Genomic DNA, 22835 nt, shown 5'->3' on the forward strand with positions numbered 1-22835 from the left:
TCCACCCTTCTATGCTCCATTGAGACAAGGGGAAGGAGAAGGACAATGAGAAGAAGATGGAACAGGAGGAGAAAGAACAGGAGGAGAAGAACAAAAAGGAGGAGGACTAAAAGATGGAGGAAGAGGAGGAGAAGAAGAAAAAGAAGGATGAGAGAAAGAGGAGGAGGACAAGAAAAAGAATGAGGATGAGAAGAAACAGGATTAGGAGAAAAGAAATGAGGAGAGGAATGAAGAGGAGGAGGAGAAGAAAAATGAGGAGGAGGAGGAGGAGAAAAGAATAAATGCTAAAAGAAGGAGAAGGAGGAAGAGAAGGAGAAAAAACTGAGGAGGAAGAAGCGAGAAGGAGGAGGACTAAAAGAAGGAGGAGGAGAAGAATGAAGAGGAGGAGGAGGAGGAAAGAAGAAAAAATACTCAAAGAAGGAGGAGTAGGAGAATTTGAAGGAGAGGTTGTCTTAATTGACACAAATGTCCTTCTCAACACCACCTCTGAAGGGCTCAGGAATCTGCAAATCTGTGGCTCTTCTAGTGGTTCCCTAAAGCTTTCACTGAATTATTCAGAAATAAATTTGTATCGGATTTTTATTTTATTTACAACCCCGGATCATTTTTAAAATTACAAAATTACAATGTCTCTTGGACAAAAATAGAGTACTTTAAAAAGTAAATACTTTAAGTACTTAAGTAAGTACTTTAATAAGTAAAATGGGAAAAATAGAAATCCCCACATGGGTAAAAGGGCAAAAATGCAAAAATGACAAAACAATTTTATTTATTTATTTATTTATTTATTTATTTTGTATAACAAAAACAATTCTCTGCATTGGATGACTTCAGTTCGATTTTCAAAACAGAGCAAAACCTTTGAAATAGTTTCTGAAACAGATCAGAAGTTACAATATTACCAAAAAAACAAAAACAAAATAATAATCTATAGGATGGATTGTGTTTGTGGTTAAATGTAACTATTACAGTTTTTCACAATTGCTAAAACACTAAACCCCATTGCCTGAACCAAACTCTCAGTGGCCTAAACTCATTTTTTGAATCAAACACTCTTTTGGCAAAAACTTAAACACTGTTCTGGTCCTATGCTCAATTTGCAAAACCCATCTGCTCTTTTTTGCAAAACCTGAGACACATTCTCAGTCACTAAACACATTTCACAACATTTTTGCAAAATTGTACTCACTGGCAGCAAAATGTGAACACAACTCCAACACAACTGTCATCTTTTACACACAACAGCTCAAAACTGAACACACATATTTCTAATGATGAGATCAGACCAAGTGTGCACAAAGACAAGATGCTGGAGACTGAATCTCCAGGACCGTGACCATGCAGGAGTCTGCTTTTGTTTTGGTTGGTTCGTATTTATTTTTTGTTATGACAGTGAATTTAGATATCACTTTGACTTAGATGCTTTTTTTTCTAAACGCATTTCCAATGTGTAAAATAAAAAATTTCTGTGCACTACACACTCTGAAAACTGCTGGGTTACTGTAAAAATAACCCACATTGGGTGGAATTGTTAACCCAGTGCTGGGTCCAAAAGGGACCGAGCCAATGCTGGGTTATTTCTACCCAGCTGTTTGGGTTGAAGCTTTGACCCTGATGCTGGGTCAAGATTTATCAGCAGGTCTGGGAAGGTTACTTTACTGTAAAAATGTAAACCCTTAGAATTCAGAAACATGTGCCCTCTGCCATGCAAGGCTGTCAAACCCCCCACTGGAAGCCAGCTGGGGTTCAGTGCAGTTCATTGACATGTAAAGATTTGAACTAGCAACGTCACAACTGCTGGACAACCACTCTACCAACTGAGGCACAGCCACACATGAGTATTAGGAGAGGGATGTCATATGTCTTTTCCTTCTTAGCCATTTCAATAATCCTCTGTGAGAACACAGGACTCCAGTTTTCTGTTGCGTTTGTTGCCAGAAGTCTCCAGATGCGAGAAGGAGAAGGAGTTGCAGGAGTGTTCAAAATGGTGATTTTGTTCAAATCATCAATTCACTCTGCTGGGTCAACACAATTCATCTAATTTGGGGCAAAAGTGACCCAATCTGCACAAAATCTAGGACTACCCAGGAAATGTGTTGGGAAAATAACCCAGCAGGTTTAAAAGTGTGGACTGCTGCTGTGTCCTCAGTGATTTCATGTAGTGTCTAATGAATGATCTGAGGTGAACATGTTTTTACTTGCTGTGTGTGAGATCTGAACGCATAGTGTGGTTTTGATCACAAGAGAACTGGTTTTGAGGCGATAATTCGATTTTGACAGAAATGTCTGAGGTTTTTGTGAATGTAGTGTGGATTTTTGGATTTGTGTTTAAGGTTTTGAGAAAATGGATGGAGGTTTCAAGAAATGTGTCTTAGCAATTGTGAAAAACTGTAATTGAAACTCGCTCTGCTCAAAAGAAAAAAAAAAAAAAAAAAAAAAAACCCCTGTCAGTGCGTGATGTCCGTGACATTACATGGTCATTAGGGGGCGCTTGATTTTCAAACGCACCCCACGACCACTCTGGTCTTTGAGTTGGAGGATTTTTTGCAAAATTGTCTGAAAAACATTAGAAAAAAGGTTGAAACTGCTAAAATCAGGTAAAAAAAAAAAAAGAGCTGAAAATGTATTGGAACGTCTACCATCCTAAACTGTGTTGAAACTTCACAAATGAAACATAGGATACAGTGTTAGGACGTGTTTGAAAACCATTATGGAACTTTTGAAGCTGTGTCAGCTTCAGTTTAAAGGTTGAACATGTTTTGCAGTTCCACGTACATTTGATTTGGTGGGAATCTCATAATGGCTCTTTTGGTTAAAAAGGTTGCGGTTCTAGGTTTATAATGGTAAATATTTGGTTCCCTCAAAATAAATGTTGGGAAGCACTGCTCTAAAAGAACAGTATGAACCTTTCAAATTGGTGGATTTCGTAAACAGATAAATCAAGTTTCTTAAATCTGATTTGCAAAAAGCATAAAACAGTTGTTGTGATGCATGACACAACCGAATGACAGATTGTGTATTTTGAGTATAAATGTTTGATCACATGTTTTTTCTAGACCTTGGAGGGACCATAATTCTTTCGTAAATTGTTAGTGCTCTTTAAATTGCATTTCTTAGACTGAGATAGTTAATGATGTTAGTTGATTTACTGAAAAGAAATTAGAAATTAGAGCCCTTGAGCTACATTTTATGTTTACTAGTTGTTCTCCATTGTACAAATATTACAGCTTGCAATAGGTAATTGTATGGGATAATAACACTTTTTACATAGGATGAAGTTGTATTTCCAGGCTTCTGAGAATGACGAAAACATCTGACTAATTCTGAAAGTAGTTTATTGATATTAAGTCATTCACTCATTGGGGGTCAAGGCACCAATAAGACAATGTAATGTGAGGATGGTTTCTGGTGATGTGCCCTTCTTTTGTAAAAAAAAAATAAGTAAATAAAATGAAGCGGTTGTTAGGCCCTTGATTAAAAAGCCTGGTCTTGATCCGACACTTGCAAATTACCGGCCCATCTCCAAATGACCCCTTTTCTAGATGATCATGGCACTTTAGACCCCTTTCAGTCTGGGTACAGGGAATTTTACAGCACTGAGTCTGCACTTTTGAAAGTTTTTAATGATCTCTTTTTATGATTAATTCAGGTAGTACCACCATTTTAGTGTTTTTGAGACCTGACAGCTGCTTTAGACACGGTCAAACACAAAATTCCTTTAGACCACTTGAGGAACTGTGTGGGTGTGGGGGGGCCGCCTTGGAGTGGTTCAGGTCCTGCCTGTCGGTGAGGTTTTTCTCTGTGGTCAGCCCCAGACTTTGGAATGCCCTCCCTGTAAGCATTTGTACGGCCAACACAGTGGAGTGTTTTAAATCCCGTCTAAAGACCCATTTTCATTCTCTGGCTTTTAACCTTCAATGAGTTTTGTGGTCCTGTGTGTCTTTTATTGATTTTACTATGTTTTATTATGTCTTTTATTTATTTTACTAGGTTTACTTGTTAGAATTTTTGTTTTATTATTGCATTGTTTTTATTTACTGCTCTTTCTTTTAGTGTACAGCACTGTGGAGACGGTTTTCATTGTGTAAATGTGCCATATAAATAAAGGTGAATTGCACTGGATTGGATTGATGATAGTTACTGAGAAACCAGCAGCGGAGTGGAACCCGTATAGTGGTGTCAGTGAAGTTTAGGGTGGAGAGGAGTGGCACAGCTCCCTCTGCTGGGGTCTATTGGTTTCTACAGGTCCAACAGCAGCAGCCCTGCCCAGTGGAACATGCACATGAGTACCCAACATGCAGTGGAAACAATCACTTTTTCTCTAGTGTTTGTTGACGTGATTGTTTAAAATGTTGGCATGTAACATAATCCTTGTTAGTATTTCATAGATTCAATATTACACCATCTCTTAATCCTGTTCAGGGGTTGTGGGGTTCCAGCTAAGTGATAGAAAGTGGTCCAGTAGAATCAGAAATGGAGCTCATAGACACTGGCCACATGTAGGATGGGAGGCATGAGGACATACAGTTGCTCTGTTTACATGGCCATTTTTTTTTAATCTAGTTGAAATCAATCACATTAAAGGACCTGTATACATGGACACTGAATAAAGTGACCCACATTCAGATGGGGTCCAGCTGAACTGAATTACCTGTGACATGCAGCAAAGGTCTCTCTCAAACTCTCCAGGTTCTCATCTTTTTCTATGTAGTCAGTAGTCTTCAGCGCCCAACAGTGTGTTCTTATCTGCTTGATATCTTCTCAGTCATCGAAACATCTTCCGTGATATGCAGCCCACCGTGGGCGGACCACTGATAGTCTGTCTAGCTCTATGACAAACTTGCTGTTGCACGATTTAAAGGGCAACTTCGGTTTTTTGACATCTGGACCTTATTTCTAGGTGTGTGCATGCTCATATAGTCACTCAGACAAACATCGTGCAGCTCCGAGTCCTTCAGAAGTTATTTAGATCCAACCGATGTAGCCGCACTTAGCGGGGGCCACGGCAATGGAGCTTCAGCGCGGGACATAATCTCTGCAAAGTCGCTCATTTCGGTTGTATTTCTTCATCCATCGCCAGTTGTTATCATAAAGTCAGCACGTCTACCGTCTTCAGGTGAGTCAGCTGACAGTTTTCGCTAACTTAGCCACAATTAGCTCGGATGAGAACGTTGCGGAGCTCCTCTCCCCAGCAGAAAGGCACTTTGAGTCGACCTCGGCTGTCACGGTGCCCCGGCGTCTGACTTCCAGGGGCCGAGTTGGAAAATGGCCCTCAGCTGCTCCACGGAGGCTCCGGACACCGGCGAAGACGCACGGCTCGCGCGCGGCTCGCGCGCGGCCGCTGGATGTCTTTCCTCGCCGGGAGGAAGCGTATCTCCGCTCCCCGGCGGATGCGCGCTCCGGGCCGGCCGCGGGACACGCCGCGGCCGGAGCTCTCTCCTCAGTGGGAGAATCCAGATCTCCGCCGCCCTGCGGATGCGCGCTCCGAGCCAGGCCGCGGGACACCGCCGGAGGCGCCCCTTCCGACCGAAAGTCAACCCAGCGCCGATGGATGAAGAAATACAGCCGAAATGAGCGACTTTGCAGAGATTATGTCCCGCGCTGAAGCTCCATTGCCGTGGCCCCCGCTAAGTGCAGCTACATCGGTTGGATCTAAATAACTTCTGAAGGACTCGGAGCTGCACGATGTTTGTCTGAGTGAGTATATGAGCATGCACACACCTATAAATAAGGTTCAGATGTCAAAAAAACCGAAGTTGCCCTTTAAGGCCATCTCGCCTCTCAGCACCTGTTTCCTCTGTCAGGGTTTTTATTAAAAAGTTTTTCACAATCACGTCCAGTTCTTCTGCTCGTTTGAATTTGACTTTCCTAATTTCTGCTTGCTGTTTTCTGCGCACATGAGTTGCCCACTCGTATAGCACAATCCGCTGTCTTCAGCTATTTATATTAGGCATCAACCAAATAATCGGGGTAGATATACCTCTTACATTCTGATCCGGAATTTCATCCAAGCCTAGTGAATCAGATGCACTTCGGTGTTTATAAGAAACATTTACAATCCGTTTGACCTCGCAATCCAATTATAAAGAGGATTTTTGAACCTATGTAAACAGGACTAGTGAGGCAGCTGAAGGCAGGATGTGGGCTTTGTAGTGAGACATTAATCGTAGTCAGAATCAGATTCTTCCGCCAAGTAGTTAACCATACAAGGAGTTTGTTGGGGTAGAGAGTGAATTAGAATTTTGAGCATCCCGCATGCACACAGAAGACATCAAGAGCCCAGAAAGGAAACAGGCACCAGTGAAGTGCCAAAGATCAAACACAACAAAGAGGACTTCTCTACCATGCCACCTGCTGCCAACTCCCATCAAACCAAGTGAATCCTGAAGACCTGATTAACTGTAAAATCGATAACTGAAAACATGACTTATTATAGTTTTGCTTTGTATTATGGGGATTTACCCAGCAGAAAAGTCATTGATCATTGTATCTCGTTATTTTCAATTAATTCATAAGGGATTACTTAAAGGTGCATTAAGGAGTTTTACAACCTTAAAAATACATGGTACAACATGTCACAGTGACCTTTTCAACTTTGAGAAATAAACTGGTGTCCTGATTAAATTATGTCAGTTTTGCACACATTTATCAATGTTCAACAAATTCTATGTTCAAATATTCTCAAAATGACATAATATGATCCTTGGCACCAGAAACCATTCACAATCAATCTGAATCAATTTGGTAGGTTTTAATCTCTCAGGCTTCATTCACCTTGATCCTAAACTCACTTTCAGGTTACAGGATATTCTTTTTTTTTTTTTTTTTACATAAAATCCATTTTTGTATAATGTTTGAAATCAGTCTGAAAATTGTTTTAAACAGCAACTGCTAAGACAGTACACATGATATTAAAACAACCTGCCACCCAATCTTCAATAATGTGAATTCATCAAAACACTACTACCAACAATATGAACAACAATAACAATAGCAATAATTTGATGATGTGGAGTAGTATTTTAATTGACTGGTGTGTAAATAAATGAGCTTTTATAAATGTTGTACATATAAACACAGTTTCACTATATTGTTTCTTATAATAATTTCAGATTTCATCAACACATAAAAAGAGTAAATAAAAATTAATGAAAAAAATCTTACTTTTTAAAACAAACATTTCCCTGAAGATTGATGGTGTAGCTTTGAAGTCTGTCAATTACTGACCCCTGGTGGAAAAATTCTGCATTGCATGTGTATAATTGTAGAAGTCGGTTTTGCAGAGGTTAGAGAAGAGGGTTGATCATCAGGAGATCAGCGTCAATTAGTTATGCATTTTTTCCACTGTCTGAATTGCACTGTTTTTGTTGCGCCATGGATTTGAGAGTCACACATTTTCAACCCTGTGAATGTCATGTGCATATGGCTTACTAGATAAAGCAGACTTTGGTATGAATTTAGCTTTATTATCATACCTTTGATGGACTCATGCATCCTGAAGCAAGGGTCAGTGAAGGCAGCGGCTGTGCAGGAACACTGAGTGCTGGCTGAGTCCAGTATGTGGTTGGGTCGTTGTGTCATATGTGAGGGAGGAAGGTGCAGGGTGGCGGACCCATTGAGCCAGTCACTGCCAAAGATGATGTGTGTAAAAGTCATATTTATTGTCCAAAAAACAAACAAAAATCCAGAATGTCCACAACAATAACAAAGGGAGGAGTCTGCCACAAACTCAAGCACAAAATCCAAAGCTGCCGCAACAGAAGGAAGGGAGGCAGGATCAGAGTCACAAGACTCAAACATTGAAGACGCATCTCGACGACAAGATGATCTGAAAAAGACAACACAGACAGAAAAACCCTTCTAAGCCCAGGGCACCAGTTGACACCAGCAATGACTCCTTCAGGCACAGGTGAAGGACATAAGGGAAAAGCAATCAGATGTGGGGAGGGGGCGCTGCAGAGTCTGAAACAAGAGACAATGTGAGAAACACCACAAACACAGACAGGATGAAACATGAACCATGACACACTGCTTCCTCGCTAACACCAATGGTTGTGTCAGTTTCTGCATCGTTATTCTTTGTTACTTTCCAGATTTGACATAGTTTCAGCGACCAGCCTCTCGACCTATGAAGGAGGGGCTTTGAGTTTGTATTACCTGTTGTTCCACTCACTTCGCTGTGGTGGAACACTAACCTTTGGTCTGCACTGGCACCATTACATTGATTTGTTAAGTTTGGTTCTCTTGTTTATGATTTCTAAGTTTTTCATGTGTTGTTCTGAATCCACGCTTTTATTGTCACACATAATTAGCACTTTTGTATGAAATACAATATTGATACCGACTTGCCCTTAAAATGTAGTTTTAGAAAAAAAATCATTCATGGCTGGGAAAGTGTCATCACCACATCAAGGTTTAGTCAAACATCCAAGATCAGAAGCACACCTAATAGAAACCAATAAAGACAAGAGGAAATGTTCTCTCTCCTTCCTCCTTCAACCGGCAGCCGCTGAAGTTGCAACATGAGCGGCGGCGTTGGTATCGGCAGCAGTGTGAGGCAGCAATAAAGGGTTAGCTCAGTTGAGAGAATGGGTCACCTTTCACCCCATCACATATCTTTTCAAGGGTCACTTGTTTGTTGTTGCCAGGTTTTATTAAGACACAAACAAGGCATAAACTTTTTCTTGCAAATAGAAGCAGTTTGACTTGATTATGTTTTTCCACTTTGGTCTAATGAACTTAGGGCTAATGACAAGGGTCTGACTGTTCTATTCACATGGATACTGAATAAACTGATCAGATTGATGTGCTGGTTTATATCCACGACTGTCATCTGCTGCAGTTAGTGAATCAATCCCACAATGCTTTGCACTGTGACTTAAGCCTATTGTGACCAGTGCACACGAACACACACACAGATTTACATGGAGGAGATGAACCCATATACTGTAACTGAACGCCAGGTCAGATCCATAAAGCTCCAACAGTGAAAATGATCTGCTGATAAATGAATCTGATCATATATTGGGTCGCACACACTCTTCTGAACAAACTGTGAAGGGCCAGTCTGATCAGACAGGGATTTTAACATCAATCAGCTTTAACTGGGTTAATTATTATGTGAAAGCAAACCGTGACGTGTGGTAAAAGTGATTTCTCTCCAAAGGTTACACTTGTTTTATGATCCAAAATGTTCTTCCCATCAGCTTGGTCTTTATTGATCTTTGACTTGAAGTCTTTTTCATACAGTAGACTTGTCTCTCTTTTCAACTGAAGACCTGAAGATCATGATTGCTTCTGTTTGACACAGCTGAACTCGTTTGCCATGTGTGCCGACTCGAGAGCTGAGCGACTCTGCACTACCTGGATTTCCAAATGCATTTATCAAATAAGTTGTGTCCCTGCTGCTTGCGAAGAAGGTTTGATCACTTTGAGAAGCAGATGTTTTAAAATAAAGGGTTGATGTGGCTAAAGGAAAATCACAACATGACGAAAAGTAGAGTATGAAGGGAATGTGAACAAGATGGTGGTTAATTGACATATCTTCAGTATGCTGCTCAGTAAAACCTTGGACGCCCCCAGAGCAGTGGTTTCAGAAAAAAAGTTTCAATCATCGTGTGAACCATCGTCCTGGACGAAACCACAGGAAATTATAAACGATGCTACTGAGGAAAAAAATGAAGCTTTTGCTTTCGTCAGACAGTTATTTTTTTTTTCCCTGATGCATTGCTGAAATACCAGCAATAAGATAGCACAGGAGAACACTGTGAGAAACGATCAAAATGCTATGTTGATACATAAAAAAAAATCTATATTTTTAATTTCGTTGCCTTATGCTAATTCATATCTTAAAATTACTATTCTTTCAACAGAGCATCCCAGTGCTTCTTAAACAAAGCTGTGAGGAGAATTCAGAGTTGCACAAACTGTTTTATCATAATCTGCAGACATGCAAGACCCTCATGGTAATCACACAGGAAGGAAACACACGTCAAACGTAGCACGGCTTTGTCGCCCCCATCTGTGCCCAGCATGCACGGCTTCTTACCGTGCAATGATCGCAGCGTGCATTTTGTGGTGTACTGAAATGTACACTGAGGGTGTTAAACTGGAAAAAAATAGAAGTACTGCAAAATGCAAGTTCATTTAATTTGTGCTGCGGTTTCTAAATCTGCAATACCAAGAATTCAGCTGAAAATGTGTCTGTACTCCAGTTGCGAGGCTGAAGTGGCAGGTTCTTGCTGATCATTGCTTGAGACATATGGTGTGCATCAGTGGAATATATGGAAATTAAACTCATAATCAGGAGCAAATGTGAGGTGGCATCTTCATGCAAATACTGTCCCGTAGTCACAACCAAACCTAATGTAGGTGTTCCTCACAAGATTTGACTAATCCACAAGACAGAGTTCCACGTTTGAAAATTAAAGTCTTGAGAAGTAAGTTGAAAATGTATTTAAATTATTTATTTTCTTGGAAAAGATAATAAGAAATACTTTGTTTACAAACAACCATTTAGACATCACAAACGTCAGATTCACACCCATAATAAATACCTTTAAATGCTACAACTAACTTAGCACCTTAGTGTTGACTGACTCTTCTAACACCAGCAAAAGGTCCAACATGTCTTCATGCAAATGTATAAAATACTTCATTTATCTATTTTTGTACTTTCTGTGCTTGTTTCTTATGCTTCCAATTTAAATATGCAACGTCCCAATTTCCCAGAGTTCAACAGCACAAAGCGCACCATACTAGGTTGTGCAGATAAGTTAATATGATTTTTTAAATAGAAACACATCCAGTCACTTGGTAAAGTGAAGAGTAATTTCTGGGCCTGAGACGTTGAGATCGGTTCTCAACCTGCTGAGAAACACAAGTCCAGTGTTCAGAGCCATCAGATCATGTACAGACCAAAGAAGTTGCCATCATGTGAGTGACTCAGATCAGCAGGGTGTGAGACGTTCACAAAAACCCTGTCGTACTTCCTCAGCTGATGCACGGAGCCCAGGTAACTCTCTGCAGTCCAGGACAGGCGTGGTGTTTGATGAGAGCAGAAACCGGCTCTGTGCGCCTTCATCAGAACGATAGGTGGGGTGTTTCCTTTTCTCCTCACATAAACTAAGTGATCAAATGAAGATTTCGGGGAGCAGTCTCTCAGGAGAAGCTCCACCCGTGAGTAGACGTGATAGAGCCCGGTCTCGTTGACCTGCAGAGCGCCGTCTTCAACCCAGTAGGTCACTAGTCCAGAGGTGAATGCCTGGCCTGACCTTGACTCCCATCGCAAAGTCTGAAGAAATTTGTCTTTCTCAATCCGTCCTGCAATCAGAAACAATATTTTACAACCTGTTGAACGGAGAAAATTTCAGAGTAAATGTTCATTTTCTTCTTTTTTTTTTCTTTTTACCTATCACGTGTGCTGCAGATCGACTGTTCTTGTTCTCTTCATTTTTTCCTGGTTCCAAAAGACCTGAAATAAATCTTAGTTTAGATAACTTTTTTCTTTTACAGAAACATCAGTCTGGAAAACTTGATTTATTCAGAAGTGTTTTGACAATGGAGACTTACCAACATGCTTCTCAGTTGCAATTACATCTGTCACAGGTTTAATCTTTAGAGAAACAAAAAAGAAACGCCTCATTACACACGGTTAATGTTGCACCACAGTCACTGCTTCTGAGCGAGCTCTCAGAGAACAAGCATCACTGAGGAAATCCTGTCCCACTGACCAGCGACCACAGATGGAACACTTCAACCCTAGCTTTGCACTTTTAAATGTCAGAGCATCAAAGCAGAGCAGATTTGCATGGACTGTTCATATGATACCTCACTGAAGGCTGAATTAATTATTAAACTTTCCAGTCCAGTGAAGTGTTGCATATTTCCAAACTCCCACTTCACACCTCAGTCACCAAATCTTTCAGTTCTACAGGTTTACTCCTATTAAGGTCTCAGGAAGCCGAAACACCCTCCTTACTCCACACCACAAAACAATAATTAAAAAAAGACTTAATCTTTACTTCATAACAGTTTGAATTTCTTATTTGTGACAGAGTGCTGGTATATTTTCAAAATTCTACATTAGCATCTTAAGATCCACTCATTTTCAGGCATAGCTGCATTCATCTTCTGTACAGTTGTGCATTGTCAAGTGACCCCTTACCTTTTTCATATCTCTCACTTCTTTCTGTATGTTGAAGATCTGGTAGGCCTCAAACCCCAGGGCAGCAAACACCAGCAGGAACAGCAGCAGGACCACTACGGTCAGTCCAGCACTGACTCCCATGGAGCTCCGGCTCTTCCCGCGGTGCCTCACCCTCTCCTGTGCAGGTGGGAAGGACCAGAAAGGCATATGACCTGGAGGCTGGGGAGGGTGCTGTGGACGTCCGTCCACCAGGAACACCTGCGGGAACGAGCAGCTCTGATCACAACTCATGATGCAAGGACAAGTGTGAGACAGGCTCTGTGCATCAACCTCTCCTGCAGACAGGAGGAGTGTCCTTGTCTCAGCACCTCTGACTTAAAAGAACCCAACTTGAGCTCTGAAGACACTCACCACCCACAATCCCCTCCCACATGTGCTCTGAAATGTGCCTCACAAGCACCTTCAACCTTTATTAACCACCAACTCATACAACAGCTCACCTTCTCTGTTGGTCTTTATTCTCACCTGAGAACTTCATGCAACTTTCCAGCATATCTTAACTTTTCTCTGTTAAAAACATTAATTTGTTTTGTGCAGCTTGCAAAGAGATGCAGATGAGCCTGAACGGAAAGGAAACTTGAGCTTCCAGCTGACCCTCACCTCAGTAACCACCTTTCAGTCATCTTCAGAAAAAAAAACCTCACAAATTCCATCAAAGGAAGATTGCACAACTTCCTATGTAATCACGTGCTGTTGGTTAACAGTGTAACAGGTTTATTGCATTCGAAGCATCTTATTTCACATTTCTGATTTCTTTGTGACTGTTTTGCCTTTAAGTCGCTGCACCTTTTAAAAACTACATAAAACGTCATGACAGTAAATCTGAGTAAATGAAAATCACTTTAAATTTGTCTAATTGTAAAATTCTGTAAATAAATTTAAATCTCAATGGGGCACAGTTTGTAAACAGTGAGATGGCAGTTTCAGTAGCTGACAGAGTAGTCTTGGTGGGATGATGCTGCTGCCACATGAAAAGCACATATACCTCTGCACTGGGTACTTGAGAAGAGCTGATAGTAGGGGACTTTGATGCTTTACAGAAGCGAAAATTAACCCCAACCAAGACCTCAGAGACAGGTTTACAGGAAAGCTGAAACTGCACATGCCGCTTTTCACTCCACTCACAGAATAGCTCATGCCACTGTGGTCTTTCTGAACGCATTCAGGTTGGTTTTCTAGAATGCAATGAAAGTACACAGCTACTTCAGTGAGGTGGAACATTTTCCATGAGACATCTGCCCTTAACTGCTGGTTAATCAAGATAGGCAGATTGTAATTTTTACCAAGTCCCCTTGGGTCGTTTATTTGTGGTTTTAGCATCTTTTTCGTCATAGGCGTCAACCACCGTTGCAGATCGAGGCGTTGTAGCAGCTACTGTGATGAGACTCTGGTCGACAGCCTTATAGTGGCTCAGTACAACTGTAAAGATAAGCAAATGTATGTGACTTTAGAAAAATCCAGAGAAAGCTGTCAGGCTTTGGCCCTGCCCACTGTAGAGAAAGTTAAGTTTCATGTGACCAGACTCATGCAGACATGAAGGGAAACCTCGTCTGCAGAGCAAAAATCAGCTTCTGAATAAAAGGGTAACTACGTCAACCTTAACCATAACCTGCACATAGCGCCTGCAGCTGACAGGCTACTGTGTCAGTTTCCCAGAAGTGTCGTGGTGACAGCCTATGCAGCGGCAGCAGCTGAGTGGGTTTGGGGAGGGTGCATTGGGGTCTGCTGCTCCAGTTACTATTTCATACCAAGACGATGAGAATAAAACGAATCACTGAGTCAGCAGGAATCTCAAACACTGACAGTTTCACACACGATGTCTCCTCTGGTGCATAATGGAGGCATTTGTGGTCATGATGACAAATAGCAAGCTGCCTAAAGATTAAAATGAATTTCTCAATGTGAAACAAATTGCACAACTCGTGGTTTCTTGGAAATAAAATTTTCATTACACTGCAAAATCTATCTTTTCTATTTTAGTAATCAATCAAAAGAGAATCGCACACCACTAAGAAAAACTCTTTAAGATGTGATTGTTCAGAAATGAAACAATTACTTGTATCTCATGTTCCCAATAAACAGATATATGGAATGTAAAGCTCAAATACTACACAGCATAACACAGGTTTTATTGAGCTGATACCAACACTGCTTGAAGGCTATGGTACTGAACAGGATTGATAGTCTTGACAGAGCTCAAAGGAACTCAGTCACACTCATCCCTGTGTGATACTCAGAATTACTGATTAACTTAACGACCTTGTTCTGCGTGAGTAGCTGGATAATCTTATCCTCAATTTTGGCCTCATCTAAACCTACAACTTGTACATTAGATCCAATCCTAACGAGACTGTTTAAAGACATTTTCCCCCTGATCAGTACATCAACAGTAGACCAGATGAACTTATCTTTAGTAACAGGTTATGTTCCACAGGCCTTTAAGGTTGCTATAATAAAACCTCTCCTCAAAAAGCCCACCCTTGATCCAGGTGTTCTAACAAGTTACAGACCAATATCCAACCTTCCCTTTATTTCTAAAATCCTAGAGAAAGTTGTTGCGAGTCAGCTTTCTGATCATTTATATAGTACTGACCTATTTGAGTCTTTTCAATCAGGTTTCAGAGCTCATCACAGCACAGAGACAGCTCTGGTAAAAATCACTAATGATCTTCTCACAGCCTCAGATAGAGGACTGGTCTCTGTTCTGGTCCTGTTAGATCTCAGTGCTGCATTTGATACTGATGATCATGACATCCTTCTACAGAGACTAGAATATATTATTGGGATTAAAGGTTCACCATTAAACTGGTTTCAATCATATAGCAGACAGGTTCCACTTTGTTAATGTTAATGATGATTCTTCAGCTCGGATCAAGATCTCTGAAGTGAAGGTGAAGATGTTTGAAGTTCAGAGATCTTCTTCTTCTTCTTCTTTGGAGCGGGTGGCGACCAACAACTTAGGTGCACAGCGCCACCTACTGTGTCTCTTGGTGAATGTACTTCAGTTTGCATCCTAATCACCACATTCACTTCAGAGATCTGTAAAACCACAACAGCGTGTATTTTGCGACTCCGGGCTGTCGTGGAGGAGTAGCGTGAGCGGACCATGAGGAAATATTGGTGAAACTAATGAGTTTTTGGACGATTAAAGTCGTTTTGGGAGCCGGCACCATACATGCCCCATTGGCTAACAGTATATGGATGTCTGCAGCTCGACTTTGGATCTAAATTTCTCCCAAACCACTTATCGGATCAGAAAACCCTTCTGGGTGAATATATTGTTCCACTTCGTTCTATAAACAATGTGAAAAGTGTTTACACCGAACTTATCCTTTAAATATGGAGTTCCACAGGTTTCTGTTTTAGGACCTATACTCTTCACATTATGCAAGCTTTCTGTAGGGAACATCATCAGGAAACACTCCATTAACTCCACTGTTATGCAGGTGATACACAAATCTATCTATCTATGAAGCCAGATGGCACTGATTAACTTGTCAAGCTAGAAGCTAGTTTTAAAGACAAAAACCCGAATGAGTCAATTTTCTCCTACACTCAGATAAAACAGAAGTTTTTTTTTCATTCAGCCCAAAACACCTGAGAGAAAATTTATCTGAACAAATAATGACCCTAGATGGTGTTTCTTTAACTCCCAGTAATATTGTAAGGAACCTGGGAGTGATATTTAATTTGCAGTTATTTATTTACAAAAGGTAACTGGCACTTCACAACACCCATTAATAGAAATGAGCCAATAGTTGATCAAGACTTGTCCTTTAACTCCCACATTAAACAGATCTACAGGACCTCCTTCTTTCACCTGTGTAATATTTCAAAAATTAGGAACATGTGGACTCAAAGCGATGCTGAGAAATTAATCCATGCATTTTTTTACCTCCAGAGTAGATTACTGTAATTCCCTGTTGACAGGGGGTCCCAACAACTGCCTAAAAAGTCTTCCAACTGGTTCAAAATGCTGCAGCAAGAGTCCTCACAAGAACCAACAGGAGCGATCACATCACCCCAATGTTAGCTTCTCTTCACTGGCTTCCTGATAAATCTAGAATAGAATTTAAAATCCTCCTCTTAACCTATAAAGCCCCGAACTGAACAACCAGGCCCCATCATATCTTAAACAACTTAAACAGCTATTAGTCCCTATACTGTCCTAGGAGAACGCTTCGTTCTCAGAGTCCTGGTCTGCTGGAGGTTCCTAGGTTCTTTAAAATTAGAACAGGAGGCAGAGCTTTCAGCTATCAGGCTCCTGTTATGTGGAACCAGCTCCCAGTCTATGTGAGGGAGGCTTAAGAGCCTTCTCTTTAATAAAGCTTACAGTTAGCGCTGGTTCAGGCTTTCCTGGACCATTTTTCGTGTTGTTGCTGTAAGCCGCTCTCTCTCTCTCTCTCTCTCTCTCTCCCTCCCTCCCTTTGGGATTGATGGTTCATTCCACTAAACGACAAAGTCAGAACACCAAAACCCTGGACGAAGAGGCTGTCTCTTACGTGGACCAGAGCCGTGACTGAGGGATCGCACACAGAACATCAGTCGTGGCTGATCCATTGATCTAATGAGAAACCTTGACTCAATAGGTGCAATCAGTTTATAATTGGGCGTCAATCAAAGCAGTTGATCCGTTGATTGATTGAGATAACCCAGTGGTTGCAAGCCTGGCTCCTACCATGTGGAACTGGCTCCAAGTTCTGCTCCTTTCTCTCATTTCAATGTGATGTTTCATTACTACATGGGTAACACTTTACCTGAAGCACCTGGTATAACAAATTCTAAATACATTTATAACGCATTATAATGCCATTATAGCACGTGTAGCTAAAAACACTCATAAATGATCACAATGCCAGGACCTAACCCTGACCCTATGCTGTATAGTGGGTTATAAAGCATTGTGATCATTTATGAGTGTTTATAACTACTTATGTGTTATACCGGGTGCTTCAAGTAAAGTGTTACCGCTACATGTCATTGACTATTGTTTCTCTTGTACCATATGCACTCTCTGTTTACACATGAAATGTATGTAGATACAAGAAATTGTCTGTCCTATCGTCTTCTCTTTCTGTCCCCTCACCCCCAACCAGAATAGCAGAAAGCTGCCACCTCTGAGCCTGGTTCTGCAAAGGTTTCTGCCTGTTAAAAGGGAGTTTTACCTTTCCACAGTCGTTTATGCTTGCTCATGTGGCTCTCTTGGGTTTGCTCTGTAAAAGTGTCAAGAAATTACTATGTTGTAATTGGCACTTCATAAATAAAGCTGAATTGAATTACAACAAAAATCAAAAACGGAAAGAGAGAACATGCAAACACAAGACAGAAAGCCTGAATGGTGGTTTCAAATCAGCACATACTTGCTGTCAAATGACAACTAAAACTACTACAACACTATTGAATAATATTTATTAGTGAGTAACTGCAATACAAAATGAACAGAAAATATGCATAATTGTTCACAATCATGTGTCACAGTCCTCATCTGAAGAAGAGTAACAGTCTAATCCCAGGACGTGACCGGTCCGCTCCTCTGCTATTCCATTACTGGAAAGTTTCCCAGATATCCTTTCTGTGTCTTTACTGTTGTGTGACGTATTGTGGCCAGCAGCAGGACGCTGTGCTGAGACCTCACTGTTCTTTGCGTCTCTTTCCTGTAATGTCTGTCTGGACTGAGAATTACTAAGATTTGGTAGCCCAGACTGCAAAAGCCTGGCGAGTTTCTGTGTTTGAGAGGAAATGGTTTGAACTGACGGACCTCTAAACGCAGCAGCAGCCACAGCAAGCCGGGTCTGGTCAAATGAAAGGGGCTGGTCCTGGTCTGCACAGACTCGCGGTGAGGTTTCAGAACTGAGAGGCGCTTCACTCTGAGTGTGTGAGAAGGTGGGAGGTCCCTCGGCGAGAGAGGACTGCAAACTTCTGAATCGACTGCTGGTAAAGTCACTCTCACTTCCACTCTGCTGGCTGCTGCTGCCGTCACCTGACTCCGTACACCGAGGGATTTTCTCTGTTGGATGAAAGTAAACACAAACACAGAAGTGTTAAAAACAAATTTCAGCTACTGTTATTTTCAAGGGACATTTCTTCAAACAAGTAACAGCAATGAAAAGGTCACACTGCTGCTACTCCACTTGGCATTTCTAAATCTATCTTAGCAATGGTCTGAAATGGTTTTACTCTTACAGTAAGTCAGAACAAATCGATGTCACAATTTGAACTCGAATGATATTGCAGTAAATATTCATAACAAACTGAGCCGTCGTTCAAAGGCAGGTTATTAAACATGCAGTAAAAGTCTCAAGCCTTTCACTAAATGTCTGTTGTTAATTAAAAAGAAAAATATTTCATATAAATTAACTAATTTGTGCAGCATTGGCTTGAAGAGACCATGTTGTTTAAAGATTTGTCAAAAATATCCATATACACATACTATTAACAATTTTGAAGTCAGTGGTGGAGAGTCTACTGACTGGAAACATCGCCCAGTGGTTCAGAAACAGCAGTGCTCATGACCGACGAGGCCTGCAGAGGGAACCATGGGAACAACAGCCCCCACCTTCCAGGATAACAGGAGGGGCGTGGCGAGGGCCAGCAGGACCACATATGATCCTCAACATCCTCACAACAGCCTGTTCAACTGGCTGCAATCCTGCCGACGCCTTGTCAAGGTGAAAACAGAGAGACTCAGGAAGAGCGTCTTCCCTCAAGCTGTGAACTCTGAACTCTAGTCAGAACCTCACAAACAGGGACCACAGACACATGGCTGTGGGTATTGCAGCACTGCGCATTCACACAGACTGCACTTTTCCAAGTGGAAGCATATCCTCACTTGTCCACACCGGCAGCATTTTGTGAATCCATGGTGTGTCAATAGTGCTTCTTGTATATTATACTTTTATATATTTGTGTTTTTGCATTTTTTGTATTTTTCTTTTATTACCTCCGCCAGGAGGTTATGTAATCATGTCGGTTTGTTGGTTGGTTTGTTAGCAAGATCACGGAAAAAGTAATGGACGGATTGCAATGAAACTTTGTGGAAAGGTGGGTCTTGGGCTAACTTAGAATCCATTCAATTTTGGTGATGATCCGGATCACTGTCTGGATCCAGGATTTTTTTAAAGGGGCTGTATCATGCTTTTATAGCTAGTTCAAACCCTAGAAATGGCATTAACATGGTAATAGTTTATTTTTGGCGCTAAGGAAAAGTAATTTTGTGTGAAATAAAAGATTTTCTGGGGCTAATTCTGAAACCCGGAAGAGAAAACGCTCCGTTTCACTGAAAATCCCGCCTCTCCCCCTGTGGACTTTGACTGACAGCGTACTTCAACCAATCAGCGCCTCAAAACAAATACGCTGGCTAGCTTTAGCTCTTTAGCTCTAGCTTCTCAACACGTGAAAACGTCTTTTCCTGTGAGAAACTCACCAAGCGCAGACCCTTCAGACTCTTGCTCTTGCTTGACTGTTGCTTTCAGACGATGGTCAAAGTTTATCCTCGAAATCGGAGTTACAAAAAGCAGCAACGCTGATTGCCGAGGGCCTGCGGGAGGGGGGCTCAGGGGAGCCATCTTCACAGTGTGACGTGAATGTGGGAAAACAGAGCGTTTTCACGGGTGCGGGAGGGGCTGCCTCTCTGAGCAGCACAAACACTGGGAAAGCTTAAACACGCAGGCACAAAGGAAAAAAAACGCTTTGGGGGTGTTTTAGGTGAGTACATAACTATATAACAAGGTTAAAACATACAAAAAGTGAATTTTGCATGAAACAGCCCCTTTAAAGGATTCTTTATCAATGAGAGATAGTCTTTCACATGGTTGGGCAGGCCCGCCGACAAGGGGGGGACAAACGCCTGGTTCACACAGGACCCGCCGCTTCCGACACGGAAGTGGAAGCGCTGCGCACTGACTTTCATATTAGTGCCCCTGTTAACCTATCTGACGGTTCATACAGGAGACGCGGGGGACCGCCGCATGCATAGCAGCTCGAGCTGTGGACCACGGCCGCTCTGCTCCGCTCTATTTTCTCCGCGAGCTGCGTGCGCCGTGGACCGCCACTTGTAAAGCTGGACAGAGCAGATCGCACCAGACAAGAAGTCGAGAACGGAAAATACGAGAGAATCCGGTCAATTTTCAAATTAAAATCAAGTAAAATAACATAAATTATGTTGCTTTTCGGTTTTCCTTTTCAGATAAACACACACACACACACACACACACACACACACACACACACACAGGGAGAGAGGATGACAGGGTGACAGACAGCGGCACTGCACGCAGCGGCGCTCCGCTCCGATCACAATGTTGTGTGATTATATATGGTGTTCTTATGGTTGTTGGTGACTGATTTGAGCTGTGGCGGAAGTCTGCGCTCTCTGAATGCCAAATTCTAGTTATTATTTGTTTTTGTTTTTTTGCTTATTTTGACATTTTGTGCTTGTAGATCCTGGTGGACAAATATTTAAAAAATTTTTAAATTTTGGTTTCCAAAGGCAAATGAGATGTTTTTCCTGTGGGCAGGAGGTTAGTTATACTTAAACACTTACCATCCTTCAGAGAATCTTGTGGGTCTGCTCTTCTTTTGCAATATGCTCGAGGGGTCCATGGTTTATGTTTACATGAGGGATCAAGGACTCGTAGTTTGGAAACAAAGCTTTTGTATTCTTTTTCCAAAGTCTCAATCTGTAGATGGAACTCCGCTATCTTCCTCTCAGGGTAATGGGAGAGCTGGGACTGCTGCAGAAGACACACACACACACACACACACACACACAGAAAATTTGATCAGAATTAGCACAAATTTGGTCATTAGCAGACTAAGCAAAAGACCAGAATGTATTTATGGTATGGACACACTTTAGAAAGGACCATCTGTGGTCAGAAAAGGAGAAGATTTGCCTTTCTGAGTATTGTTACCCAAGGATGCACTTCATATTACAACACTGTTCTCATCTTTTAACTCCTACTAACAGAAGAATTGTGCACTGTGTGGCCTACAATCACAGGATGTCTGAAATGGCCTCCACAGCCTCCAGACCTCAGTCCAAAAGAGATGTTTTGAAATGCGGTTAAATGGAAGATCCACTGAGTTAATGCAGCACTTATAAAACTGTAGCAAGTAAGTGATCTCATCTCCTACATACAAATCAAAATCATACCGGTACATGATATTATTATTATTATAAGCACCTTGTTGAAGCTGCACCACAAAGAAGGGATCTGACTAGTGGGGGTGGGGGTGGAGCGAGGGCTGCTTCGGTACTTTGTACCAGCAAGGTCAACCTAATGCTGTGTGGGCAGTGACAGTACCTGACATAGGACACACAAAGAGCTTACCTGTAGATAATACTCAATATCCTTTTTGATGCTGGGGATCCACTTCTTCACAGAAGATGCCGAATTGAGAGATGACTGTGAAAGAAACGTCATCAGAGAAAGCAGCGAGTAAAACAGATATATTAACAAACCAATAGGAATATTCATTTTGTCCTTACCAGCCTGGGTCTTTTTTCATGAACATCTTTGAGGCGTCCCTCTATAGAAAAATAAAGCGTAATATTACACATAACAATCTTCCCAATATATTACTGGGATGACACTTGAGTGTAAATGGGTTACACAGTGGAGCAGTGGTTAGCACCCTCGCCCCACAACAAGAAGGTTCTAGGCTGAAATACTGACCGGTTCTCCTGTGTGGAGTCTGCATGTTCTCCTCAGTGTGTCTGTGTGTGGTAGTCTAGTTTCTAGCGACTGTAACTTTCCCCCGAGACACTTGGCTGTGATTCCTGCCTTCTTCAAATCAGCAGTGCGTGGACAAACTGATGGCTGTGAACCCGTTTTTTTGTGTGTATGTGTGCTTTTTGTACTAATTTCAACCAGTGCAAGCAGGGAGCTGCCACCTGAGTCTGTATTTGTTGGAGTTTCGACCCAGCTAAATTGAAGTTTTTATCTACTGTCAAATAACATTAATCACGTGGAAGGGTTGGGTTTTCCCTCCATATTTACCTACCGTATACTTGGCTCAAGGCACATATTGAAAAACAAACTGAACTTCCAGAGGAGGTTCAACTCTGCTTGACACAGCGGCTAAAGTTAGCAGCTAGCTGTCCGCCGCCTGTTCCTTCATGAGACGAATCATCCCGGATCGTCCGGTTAAACTGGGTCTAACCGGGGTTTTGTTTTTTACCTTCTCTCTCCTTCTGAAGCCACAGTCTGTTCAGTCGACCCTGTTGTTTCTCTTCATTTCTTGCCATTTGGACACAGCCTCCACGCCTCAGACCAAAACACTAGCCAAACAATACCACGTGACACAAACACACTTCCCAATCACGTTACGACAACCTATCGCGAGAGCAGCTCTGAAGTAACGTCATGAGACTTCACTGACAATGAAAAAGACTGTAGTCAATGATTTAAACTAAAATGAATTGTGAAACTGACGCTTTTTCATTGCAGTTGAAAAATATACAGTTAGGTTTTTTTTTTGTTTCAGTTTTTTTTTTTTTTTTTTTTTTTGCTAAACGTTTTAAATATTCCTGCATATTTCCATAATTTTACATGCACTATGATGCACTTGTTCTGGTTTTGGTGCATTTGGATTAAGTTTAATGTGATTCATTTGATTAGTGTGT

At 41.5% G+C, this 22835-nt stretch overlaps 2 protein-coding genes across 4 annotated transcripts; both read right to left on the minus strand.

Moving 5' to 3' along the window:
- Positions 1 to 10473: 10473 nt before the first annotated feature.
- On the minus strand, positions 10474 to 18056 carry faslg (Fas ligand (TNF superfamily, member 6)). 3 transcript variants are annotated; one of them, XM_030084025.1, is made up of 6 exons: positions 17967 to 18056; positions 17374 to 17421; positions 12167 to 12406; positions 11572 to 11614; positions 11411 to 11473; positions 10474 to 11322 (listed from the first exon to the last, which is right to left on the minus strand). In XM_030084025.1, the coding sequence occupies exons 3-6, from the start codon at positions 12353 to 12355 to the stop codon at positions 10901 to 10903; spliced, it is 717 nt and encodes a 238-aa protein (XP_029939885.1). In that variant the 5' UTR covers positions 12356 to 12406; positions 17374 to 17421; positions 17967 to 18056; the 3' UTR covers positions 10474 to 10900. The 3 variants fall into 3 exon arrangements, with proteins under 3 accessions (XP_029939885.1, XP_029939886.1, XP_029939884.1); XM_030084026.1 differs by lacking the exon at positions 17967 to 18056 and having other exon boundaries at positions 12167 to 12325; positions 17374 to 17398; XM_030084024.1 differs by lacking the exons at positions 17374 to 17421; positions 17967 to 18056 and having other exon boundaries at positions 12167 to 12493.
- On the minus strand, positions 17607 to 22519 carry LOC115382308 (uncharacterized). The gene is made up of 5 exons (XM_030084023.1): positions 22391 to 22519; positions 21699 to 21739; positions 21541 to 21615; positions 20751 to 20940; positions 17607 to 18215 (listed from the first exon to the last, which is right to left on the minus strand). Exons 1-5 carry the CDS (start codon positions 22455 to 22457, stop codon positions 17674 to 17676), a joined length of 915 nt encoding a protein of 304 aa, XP_029939883.1. The 5' UTR covers positions 22458 to 22519; the 3' UTR covers positions 17607 to 17673.
- Between the last annotated feature and the right edge of the window lie 316 nt (positions 22520 to 22835).

The sequence above is a fragment of the Salarias fasciatus genome, chromosome 23, assembly GCF_902148845.1.
Source record: "Salarias fasciatus chromosome 23, fSalaFa1.1, whole genome shotgun sequence".
Classification (NCBI taxonomy): Eukaryota; Metazoa; Chordata; class Actinopteri; order Blenniiformes; family Blenniidae; genus Salarias; species Salarias fasciatus.